Genomic DNA, 11,232 nt, shown 5'->3' with positions numbered 1-11,232 from the left:
ATTATCTATATATGTATTTATTAAATATTATATTTATCGTCGCCTAGTACCCACAACACAAGCCTTAATTGAGCTTACTGTGGGACTAGGTCGATTTGTGTAATAATGTCCTATAATATTTATTTATTATTTATTGTTTATAATGTGTATAGAAAAACATTCGATAAAGAAGGGTCAAACACATCACAATTTTCAATTTTAAAGCGCGTGAAAGATTTTATTGCTAAATTGGACTTACCCGTTTTGATACTTTAAATTAAAAATGTTATAAATATAGGTAGTTAACTATAATATTGTTTGTTGATTAAAATATAATTTTATGAAAACTTATTACAGGAGTTTCCAATTCGGCTATTTGTCAAGTCCAAGGTGTACAAGTCAATTTTATAATGTGTTCATACTTACGAAAATAAACATGATTTTATTTTATTATTGTTTTATTTTATAAAAAAATATAAACAATCGTTAAATATAGTAAATAAGTTTTGATCTGCATTATCGTTACATCCATATTTTCACATGCCATAATAATATATTATATTCAAATATAGGTATGTATAAATACATAATATTATGTATTACCTTTAGAAAAGTAATATGTATATTATAGATGTAATAAGTACCTACATAATATTACGTGGATATCTCATTATTAAATACAGTATTATCCACTTGCCAGTCACATTATGACTAATGATATTGAGGACAAAATAAAAAAAAATAAAATAATAGTTTAAAAAAACTAAAAAACACGCTTTTTGCAAATTAAAAAAAATGGAATAATTTTATCAAATTAGTGTATTGTCATCGGTCCTCAATAAATCTACAAAGTTTGAACGAAATCTGGCCGTTTAAAGTGGGTCAAAATCGCGCCCAAAGAAGTCGGTTACAAACATACAGGTGAAGCTAATATAAAGCGTGTAAAATACGCAGTATCAAGATCGTCAGTCCATTTTCCCTATTTACACTCAAAATTTTGATTTCCCTAATTGCCATCAGATTCTGGTTTACCTATATTAATAATAATCCTCATATGTGTAATGTATATTATGTATTATAGATTCCATAATATTATCATTGATAAATCCAGACTTTGTTTTCTCTTTTAAGTTTTAAATTTAAATATTTTTTACCGATACATAATTCGTGCGATGGTGCAAAGTCAAACAAAATCAATTACCTTTGGAAGACATCTCGCTCGGACCGTTTTTCTCTGTTGTCTAGTTAATAGTCTCGAACTCTATATTGTACAATATTTCCGAGAGACATGCTATATTTTATTTTGTTTTTATATCGCGTCAACCCGGGTGGATCCGGAATAAGCGGCTAGTTATGGATTTATAGATGACCAAATAGCAAGATACCAAGCCAAAAAAGAAAGAACGGGTATTAATTTTGACATTGACATCAACAGCTGGCTCTTGTCTATGGATTATGACTCACGAATTGTCATTTGTCAAGCATTCTGCATTGCACAAATTCTGTCAAACTGTAAAAGCCGTCTGCGGCGTTGTATTCATCGTTGCAGTTAAATTATTGATTTCTCTTACCTATTGGAATAAAGAACACCCAATTATTCCATATCACAATGGGAGACTCCCTTGACGGGAGTGAAAATGCCCCAGAGGCTCAAAATGTAGTCGTAGTAGACTTTCAAGACTTTGCAAATTATCTTCGTCGAGCTGCAACGGTACTTTTACCAGAGGACGACATCGTGCCACCGGCATTGAACGCTGCACTTGATGATAAAGTCAACCAAGATTGCATTAGAAAATTCATATCGGATCCTCAAGTCTCGTCACTTTACGTGCAGAGGTTTTCGCTAAAAGGTATGAAAAAACAACGACCCACCCAATCAATACAATGCTGACGTAGTTTATGTAAATTAAGTATCTACCCTTCTTTGGAATAAGCTATAATTTTATTCCATTGAATATGAATTATTATAAATAAACGACAGGATAATAAAAATAGACATCTTGAACTAAATAGCAAGCAAAAACATAGATAAAGATTATAAACTTAGAAATTTTATTTTATAGAAGATGACAGTGAGCAGCCAACTGAAGGAGAAGAGGAGAAGGAAGCAGTATCATATCAAATCAGCACTGAGGTATCACATTTTAATTATAAAACAAATATTGAGTGTTGCATTTACCCCATTACCAAACATTCCAATATGATCAATTTAAAATAAAATAATTTCTAAATCAGTTTTTAATTAGTCACTCTTACTCTTATTTCTAATAAAATATAAAACCCAGCCACTTATTAAAAAAATAGGTTAACAACACAATGGTGACGTTATGTTCTTCTATATCAGAATAATTTAAATACAACACATCTCTTCATCTATTGGTTATTCTAACTAAATGCAAAGAAGAAAATAGCATTGTTGTTAACAAAATCTTCGACTAGAAGGCAGAATTTTAAAACACAATTCTTATAGGTACATTTCACATCACCAAGAGTGGCTGCGTTTGTGTGCATCAAGCGAGGACAGGTGATTGAAGCTGACAAGTCCATTCACAGCCAGCTGCGTCTCATCAACCTGTCTGATGGCTCACCATATGAAACACTCCATGCTTTTATCAGCAAAACCATGGCACCATTCTTCAAGAGCTATGTCAAGGAAAGTGGGAGAGCAGACAGGTAACTTATATATTTTATGAATTCTATATAATATGAATAAACTTATTAGGTAGATGTAGTTCTTGTTGTATTGTCTCATTTTGATCCTTAATATGACAAAGAACTAACTAAATTACGAATGTGCATAGTTTCTGCGGCCAAACAAACAGTGGTTATATTATTTGATTCCTTAAATGTTGATGTCACATAGTATGCATGTGTAGTTCTTGTGTCTAGTGTTTGTCATAGTATGCAATGTGTAGAGTTCCGCTGGCCAAGGAAACAGCGGTTATATAATTTGATTCATTAAATGTGGAAGTCAAATACAAAATGCATTTAAAAGGATTACCCTTATAACCTTGATACATTAATTTCTATAAATGTTATTTATTTCCATAACAGAGATGGAGACAAGATGGCACCATCAGTTGAGAAGAAAATAGCCGAGTTGGAAATGGGGCTCTTGCACCTTCAACAGAATATTGACATTCCAGAAATTACTTTGCCTGTCCATCCATTGGTCGCTGCAGTTATAAAAAGGTAAACTATTATAATAAATTGTATAAATATATAATCATTTTAAATATTTATTGATTATAATTAAATAATTAAATTAATCTTCTAGTTTCCAGCTAATCTTTATATAATAACCAAAAATGAGTAACACAAGTAATATTTTATTTTTAGAGCTGCTGATGAAGGTCGTAAACCTAGAGTAGCTGATTTTGGTGATAAAGTAGAAGATTCAACATTCCTAAATCAGCTACAAAATGGAGTCAATCGTTGGATCAAAGAAATTCAAAAGGTATGTAATTTCACATGTAAAATGCCAATTAACATTTAAGATATATATGTATATGCATATAAGATTCTAATAATCACTAGGATCTATTCAATACATCAAAAATAAGAAATTTAAACACATTCTTGCTAATTAATTGGTAAAAAGAGAAAAATAAAATATTTAAAAAATTTGTAGTGATACAATAATACTATGTATTTTCACTTTAAAATAAATCCAATTAGAGATTTCTTTTAGAGAAAATATTTAAAATACATACATCTTATGAAACACTTGTTTCAGGTAACCAAATTGGACCGTGACCCATCCAACGGCACAGCTTTACAAGAGATCTCATTCTGGCTCAATTTGGAAAGAGCCCTTCATCGCATTCAGGAGAAACGTGAAAGCATTGAAGTAAGTATTATTCTTATCAAACTGAAACATTTATTTATTCAACTAGACTTAATTATGAGCGCTTTTGCATCGTCAAAATACGTCAAAGTAATAATTTATCACTTTTATAAGTACAAGACATTAATATTACATTTTACTGGAAAATAATGCTAGTAATATTTAAAAATGATTCGACACTGTAAATTGATCAATGGATGTTATAAATATTATAATGTATTAAACTTATTTATCTTTTCTGTAGGTGGCTTTGACACTTGAGATTCTGAAGTACGGCAAGCGTTTCCATGCCACAGTATCATTTGATACCGACACAGGTCTCAAACAGGCTCTTGCTACAGTCTCTGACTACAATCCTCTTATGAAAGACTTTCCTATTAATGATCTATTGAGTGCTACAGAACTTGAAAGAATCAGGTAAGATTTTTACTTAAATTATATGCAAAGTGACTAAAAGTAAAAAATATCTAAAAACTCAAAAAACACTTTCTATATGTTATTTGTGTGAAAAATATGACATTATAATGGATTTTTTTTTAATTTCAATTATAATTTGATATACTTTTTTGTACAAGTATGACTAAGAAAATGTTTTGTTACTAGATTGGCAGTCCAACAAATATTCTCTCACTTGCGTAAGATCCGTTCAACGAAGTATCCCATTCAACGCGGCTTACGACTCGTCGAAGCTATATCGCGTGATTTGGGCCAACAGCTTCTCAAGGTAATAAATAAAATGCATAAAATTTTAAATCATTATTAATTTAAATAATATGCATAAAATTAAATAATAACTATGAATTGAATCAATACATGTCATACAAATAACAAAAATGTGTTATAATTATTATTAGGTTCTTGGCACTCGACGACTGATGCATATTCCCTTTGAAGATTTTGAAAAAGTGATGACACAGTGTTTCGAAGTTTTCTCTTGTTGGGATGATGAGTACGAGAAACTTCAAGGTTTATTGAGGTCAGTATCAAGAACATCCTCCAGAGAAAATAATATTATTTAGATAAAAAATTTTTGACATTATGTAAAATTTATTTGAATTTAATATATTTTCTTAATGTACAGGGATATAGTTAAAAAAAAGCGAGATGAACATCTTAAAATGGTGTGGCGTGTGTCTCCCTCACACAAGAGGCTCCAAGCGCGGATGGAACACATGCGCCGATTCCGCAGACATCATGAACAACTACGCACTGTGATGTTGAGGGTATGTTGTTATTAAAATAAATACAAGTTATATATTATAACAGAACAATAAGGCCTAGATTTCATCCTTATACCAGATATGATAAGTTATAGCCATAGAAATCTAAATAACAAGACACTAGAAGTCGTAAACGTGCGTGACCTTGTCGCCACTCAGGTGATTTGCACATCACCAGTGCATTCGTCACTGTTCAGTTGCTCTGGAGACGTATGAGTGTATACATGGTGTGTTTCAGCAATTCCCAGTGCGGAAATTCTTCCACAAGTTGTAATTATACTTATAAAGGAATAATATTTCATCGGAAAATATTTTTTTTTAGAAATAATGCCGTTTTTCCTTAAAATTATAGAATATTTACAAGTATTACGAGTGTCACCATAGTAATCGAAATAACAATGAATGACACAGTCTACCATTCTTATTATCAAGTTTGTTCGTATTGGAGCAAAAAGTCTCATATACTTAGGGATGTTATTCTAAAATAAACCGTAAATTCGTGCGTTAGGATACATATTCAAAAGCTTAATTTAATAGTTAAGTTAGTTTTCACTAAAATCGAGCTGTCCAATAAAAGGCATAGTTTACTTGTGTGTACTGTTTAGCTTTCGGTTTGAATGTGTTGATTTTGGCGACAGCGGTTTTCATACGAATTATGACAATAAAGCACTTCATGTGTCTTGTTATTTAGATTTCTATGGTTATAGCTTTTTTAAAATACTGTAAATGTATAAAGTGTCAATTTTATATCTTCTCTTAACTTCCTGTTGTCTGGCAATTGAATACATTCATATAATTTATTATATTTGCCCTATTTTATACTTACTTAAATTTTTTCACATAGCTGATTACGTGGCTAAATGTATAGCTCAAAAATACAACATTTTGTTATATATACCCTATCTATTTACAATTTTCAGGTATTGCGTCCCCGCGCCACACCCGCAGCTGAAACTGGCGGTAGCGGCGAGCCGGCACAACCACACTCTTTGCCCATGGATGCCGCTGATGCTAACGCTATTGCTGAGGTCAATATTTAGTGTCTAATTAATTATTATTATTTATAAGTTTAACTGACAAATACTTTATTTTTTAAATATGCAATCTATTCTAAACAAAAATTAAAGAAATTTTAGTTTTTTTCTTGAAAAAATTCAGTCAGCTATGTGAATAATATATATTATGGATAACGTTTCCTACCTCATGAATATAATTGTTCAGGTGAATCTTGCGTACGAAAATGTCAAAGAAGTGGACTGCCTGGATATTTCTCGTGAAGGCTGCGACGCTTGGGAAGCGGCTGTACGACGATATGAGGATAGGATCGGTGAGCTTAGAAATTTCTATCATATTCTATCACAGCGAAATCTTTCTCAAGGCATTTTTGAAATCCCAAACATGATCTAATGAAACTAAAATATTCATTTATAATAGCGTGAAGAACGCGAACGAAATGTTCCGCATCTTCATGCGGTTCAACGCTAACGCGTTAGCTAACGCAAGAATAACTTCTTGCGTGCCAATAACACTATCAACACAAACATTTGAGTCACAATAATGACCTAATTAAACCAAAATAATATACCGGCTGAATTGAAAACCTCCTCCTTTTTTAAGTCGGTTAAAAATCTTTCTCCAGACCGCGTAGAGACGCGCATAACAGCGCACCTCCGCGACCAACTCGGTACAGCTAAGAACGCAAACGAAATGTTCCGCATCTTCTCCCGATTCAATGCGTTGTTCGTGCGCCCGCACATACGTGGTGCGATACGAGAGTACCAGACTCAGTTGATACAGCGCGTAAAGGACGATATTGAAGCGCTGCATGAGAAATTTAAGGTACGTGCTTTTTGTATGTGATTTTGATAGTCCTACAGGTACACTCATACATGTGAAATTGCTTAAGTGTTTATTAGAATTTAATAAACGAAATTCACTTATCTTTAAAACTTGAATGAATTAAAAGTGAATTGTTTGAACTGCTTCATTTTTGAAATTCGTTTTATTATGCACTTTTTAACATCACAGAACAATTAGGAAAATTATGTTAATTGAAGAATCACTTCTTTATTATAGAGAGAGTAGTAGGCATCTATTTCTCTTGTAATTTTGTCTTATACAATTATTGTCTTATTTATAAGTATTGGAAGTGTATAAAATTGAATGACAATTAACAGGTCCAATACCCACAATCGAAATGCTCCCGACTGTCTCTGGTTCGAGACTTGCCGCCAGTTGCTGGTTCTATTATCTGGGCGAAACAAATCGATCACCAACTTACCGCTTACCTGAAGCGAGTGGAAGATGTACTTGGTGAGATATATTAAGTGGTCATAATTTTAAATGAAACTAGGATAATATTTTGTATTGACCTTGCCTATTATGACACATTCGTTTCATTATCATTTACTGTAATCATTTTCATTTAACAACATATATTTTTTTAGGTAAGGGTTGGGAAAACCACATTGAAGGTCAAAAGCTAAAAGCCGACGGTGACAGTTTTCGTTTGAAGCTCGACACACAAGAAGTATTTGATGATTGGGCTCGCAAGGTAAGTTATTTATATAATGTAACTTAAATTATTGCCTTCTTATAATTAGCTTGTTTTATTACCTTTCCATAAATTATTTTGTATATGAAATTGTGTTTGTGTTACAGGTTCAACAACGAAACCTTGGAGTTTCTGGTCGCATATTCGCCATAGAGTCGGTTCGCGCTCGTTCAAGCAAAACCGGTACTATATTGAAACTTAAAGTGAACTTTCTACCTGAGATCATTACTCTGTACAAAGAAGTCCGCAATTTGAAGAACTTGGGCTTCAGGTTTGTTTATATCATATTAAAGAAATATTTATGTATGTAAAAAACAGTCTGTGTGATTATTATGTTGTTGTTTACAGAGTACCTTTAGCGATTGTTAACAAAGCCCATCAAGCCAATCAACTATATCCCTTCGCTATTTCGCTCATTGAAAGTGTGCGCACTTACGAACGCACTTTGGAAAAGGTTTGTATCTTTATTGTAATCTATTTACACATAATATGTAAAACACGCATTTAAGAACGCGTCCAATAAGAGTCAATGAAAGGCAATTACAGGCTTTAATATAACTTCGAACTTGTTATACTTAGTTTTAAAATAAATAAAAGAGAAAATATTATGTATCAAGTTCTATCCAATAAGAACTGCTCTTGTCGTTCATTGGCTCTCAGTTGCGTATTCAAACACGCGTAAATCACGGTTAGCTTAGAATACCACTATTAGAGCGCAACACCATAATGTCCCCATGTTTAGTACATTTGGTATTTATTCAGTTGAGTATATTGTTACGTAACATAGGTTTAATAAAACGAGTTCAAACTTTATTTCACAACATTGAAACCATATACGAGTAGTTCAATCGTTTGAAATATCCAATACTTTTATTTGCTCTTCATCTTCATAATTATAAAATAATTAGATGAATCGATTTGTTCATCGTATTGTAAGAAAGTAACAGATAGTAGATTTTGATAATAATGTTATTACCATTGTACATACATAGTGAGTACTAAAACATAACAATTCAATTTGAAAAACACTAAGACACGTATTTTTTCACGCAGCTAAATAATAGGAATCATACAAAGGTAGTTTTGGTTTTTACTAATGATAAGCATGTTTTCTTTATTCGCTTATTTATTTTCGTTGCAGACATGTGTGTTTTTCCTTTTTGCTACATATTTTTATTTTTCAAAAAAGTCAATCTCGATAACTATTGGCAATTTGATTTCTGTCTATCTATGAAATGAAATTTTACCTGAGTCCTATTTTAGGATAGCACTTTTTAAAGAAAATTAATCCAGTTATTTTTGCTAGCATCTGTCCTAATTATCCTTTCATACAGTCTAGTTCCTTCTATGTCTCCTTCTTTATCAACTTATTCTATTTTATGTTAGTGTGAACAAATTGATATTTTTTTAACATATACATACAGAATGAATATTAATAAGTAATTTTAAAATAGATCCGTGACAAGGCGTCCATCATACCTTTAGTAGCTGGTCTCCGTCGCGATGTGTTGCACCAAGTATCGGAAGGAATGGCGCTCGTATGGGAGTCCTACAAGCTCGATCCATACGTCCAGAAATTGAGCGAAGTCGTGCTCCTCTTCCAAGAAAAGGTAAATGAATGTATTTTATTTTAATTAGAGAACCACTTGATAAATTTAAAGTTCAAATTTAATTGTTTTTCAGCGATCCTTATTAATACGATACACAATTTTTTGATTTTCCTTAATATAATTATATGTACGGTTCTCTACAGGTTGAAGATCTGCTGGCGGTAGAAGAACAGATTTCTGTAGATGTGCGGTCATTGGAAACCTGCCCGTACTCCGCACAGAGTCTGGCCGATATCTTGATCCGCTTACAAAGAGCTATCGATGAACTCTCGCTCAGACAATACAGCAACCTGCATTTGTGGGTCCAGCGTCTTGATGAAGAGGTAAAGTACATTAAAAGTCATGTGAATTCTTGCAATAAAACTTCTTAATCTACTTGGTTAAATTATAAAACGTTTTTCTACAATATTACTTATGCTTCTAGGTTGAGAAAAGCTTGGCAGCTCGTCTGCAAGCTGGTGTGGAAGCATGGACTGGAGCACTACTCGGAAAAACAAATGAAATGGACCTCTCTATGGATACTTATTCACCAGCTGAGCCTACTCACAAGCCTGGTGGTGAGCCGCAGGTACGACATAACTTAAATAATAATAATTATGTGAAATAATTACTGATCCCACTGATCTTACGAAAAATTCAAAGTTACACTACTTAAGAGATTCGAAGAATATCTGAGACCAGTGATATAAAAATCTCTTTCATATTAAAAACATAACTTGCAGATATAGTGTTTTTTTATTAAATTTCTTAATCGACAATAATAAAACTCATTTAATTTGTACAGATTGCTCGCGTAGTACACGAGGTGCGAATCACAAACCAACAAATGTACTTGTTCCCCTCGCTGGAGGAAGCGCGTTTCCAACTGATGAGGCAGATGTTCGCCTGGCAGGCCATTGTTACCAGCCAGCATCGCTTGCAGAGCACAAGGTTTGTGTCTAAACTAGATATCTAGATTCTAGAATAAAGAGTATTAAAAAAGTTACATTTTTCTAATTTAGTAAATGATATCTAGCCTACTATTTTAACGTCAAATGAAACTTCTGCTATTTAATATAAATAATATTTAAATTTAAAGTTATTAGTTAGGTACTCGATATTATGCAAAAAAAATATCGATTTAAAATATTTATTATTTTAATTAACCCATAAAATTTTAGATACCAAGTGGGTGTGGCTCCGGCCCAAACAGCCACGTATAGGAATCTGTTGACAAAATTGCCAGGAGGTTCTTCGCCGCTAGAGAACGCATACGGCGCTATTGAGCAGAAGATATCGCAAGTGAGGGAATACGTCGACGAGTGGCTGCGGTAAGATTTCAAATATTAATTTATCATTTATTTATAACGTCCGGGCAGTATATACTACTATTTATATCCTTACTGGGAACCAAAAAACTATATTGCTTTTATTTTAAGACGAATAATTAAATTGATATTATACTTATTTTCATTTAGCTACCAAGCGCTATGGGATCTTCAACCTGAAAGCTTGTACGGCCGTCTCGGCGAAGACATCACACTGTGGATCAAATGTCTTAATGACATCAAGTAAGTATCCTTAATCCAATTGATATTTTTATCCAACTTTTTTTATTATAGTACTTTATGTAACTTTTGTATTTGAACAGGAAATCGCGTACAACATTCGACACGTCAGATACTCGTCGTGAATACGGTCCCGTAGTTATCGACTTCGCTCGTGTGCAAAGTAAAGTGGCGCTAAAGTATGATGCCTGGCATAAGGAGGTGCTCGGCAAGTTTGGAGCCCTACTAGGAGGCGAAATGGTACAATTCCATGGAAGATTGGCTAAATCTAGGGGACAACTTGAACAGCAAACTATAGGTATGTTGCATTATTCTACAGCTATATAGCTATTTAAGACCTGTTGTTAAGGCAAGTATTGATTTGAGATAAATAAATTTATATCTATAAAAAAATTGTACCGTCGTATTCTTAACACTTCAGAGATAAGTTTGTCAATTTCTGTATCCCGAATGATTATATGAGTGAATGTATTAT

General features: G+C 32.7%; 1 protein-coding gene across 2 annotated transcripts in view; it reads left to right on the top strand.

Moving 5' to 3' along the window:
- Window positions 1-1,508: 1,508 nt before the first annotated feature.
- Dhc64C (dynein heavy chain, cytoplasmic) overlaps window positions 1,509-11,232 on the top strand; it is a 39,458-nt gene continuing 29,734 nt past the window's right edge. For both annotated transcript variants that reach the window (XM_090112960.1, XM_090112959.1), the window contains exons 1-24: window positions 1,509-1,829; window positions 2,043-2,113; window positions 2,450-2,652; window positions 3,034-3,171; window positions 3,319-3,436; window positions 3,716-3,829; window positions 4,071-4,243; window positions 4,430-4,550; window positions 4,681-4,802; window positions 4,908-5,049; window positions 5,967-6,074; window positions 6,268-6,373; window positions 6,686-6,885; window positions 7,224-7,359; window positions 7,494-7,600; window positions 7,708-7,871; window positions 7,949-8,054; window positions 9,055-9,210; window positions 9,354-9,533; window positions 9,635-9,778; window positions 9,995-10,140; window positions 10,371-10,520; window positions 10,668-10,760; window positions 10,841-11,055. In XM_090112960.1, coding sequence (XP_089969086.1) covers window positions 1,589-1,829; window positions 2,043-2,113; window positions 2,450-2,652; window positions 3,034-3,171; window positions 3,319-3,436; window positions 3,716-3,829; window positions 4,071-4,243; window positions 4,430-4,550; window positions 4,681-4,802; window positions 4,908-5,049; window positions 5,967-6,074; window positions 6,268-6,373; window positions 6,686-6,885; window positions 7,224-7,359; window positions 7,494-7,600; window positions 7,708-7,871; window positions 7,949-8,054; window positions 9,055-9,210; window positions 9,354-9,533; window positions 9,635-9,778; window positions 9,995-10,140; window positions 10,371-10,520; window positions 10,668-10,760; window positions 10,841-11,055 — 3,454 coding nt within the window. In that variant the 5' untranslated portion in view covers window positions 1,509-1,588. The remainder of the gene's footprint in view (window positions 1,830-2,042; window positions 2,114-2,449; window positions 2,653-3,033; window positions 3,172-3,318; window positions 3,437-3,715; window positions 3,830-4,070; window positions 4,244-4,429; window positions 4,551-4,680; window positions 4,803-4,907; window positions 5,050-5,966; window positions 6,075-6,267; window positions 6,374-6,685; window positions 6,886-7,223; window positions 7,360-7,493; window positions 7,601-7,707; window positions 7,872-7,948; window positions 8,055-9,054; window positions 9,211-9,353; window positions 9,534-9,634; window positions 9,779-9,994; window positions 10,141-10,370; window positions 10,521-10,667; window positions 10,761-10,840; window positions 11,056-11,232) is intronic.

This window comes from Colias eurytheme, chromosome 19 (assembly GCF_061535395.1).
Source record: "Colias eurytheme isolate Ceu_HAF_F1 chromosome 19, ilColEury1 Martin Lab GWU primary, whole genome shotgun sequence".
NCBI lineage: Eukaryota > Metazoa > Arthropoda > Insecta > Lepidoptera > Pieridae > Colias > Colias eurytheme.
This window is presented reverse-complemented; position numbering and strand designations above follow the sequence as displayed.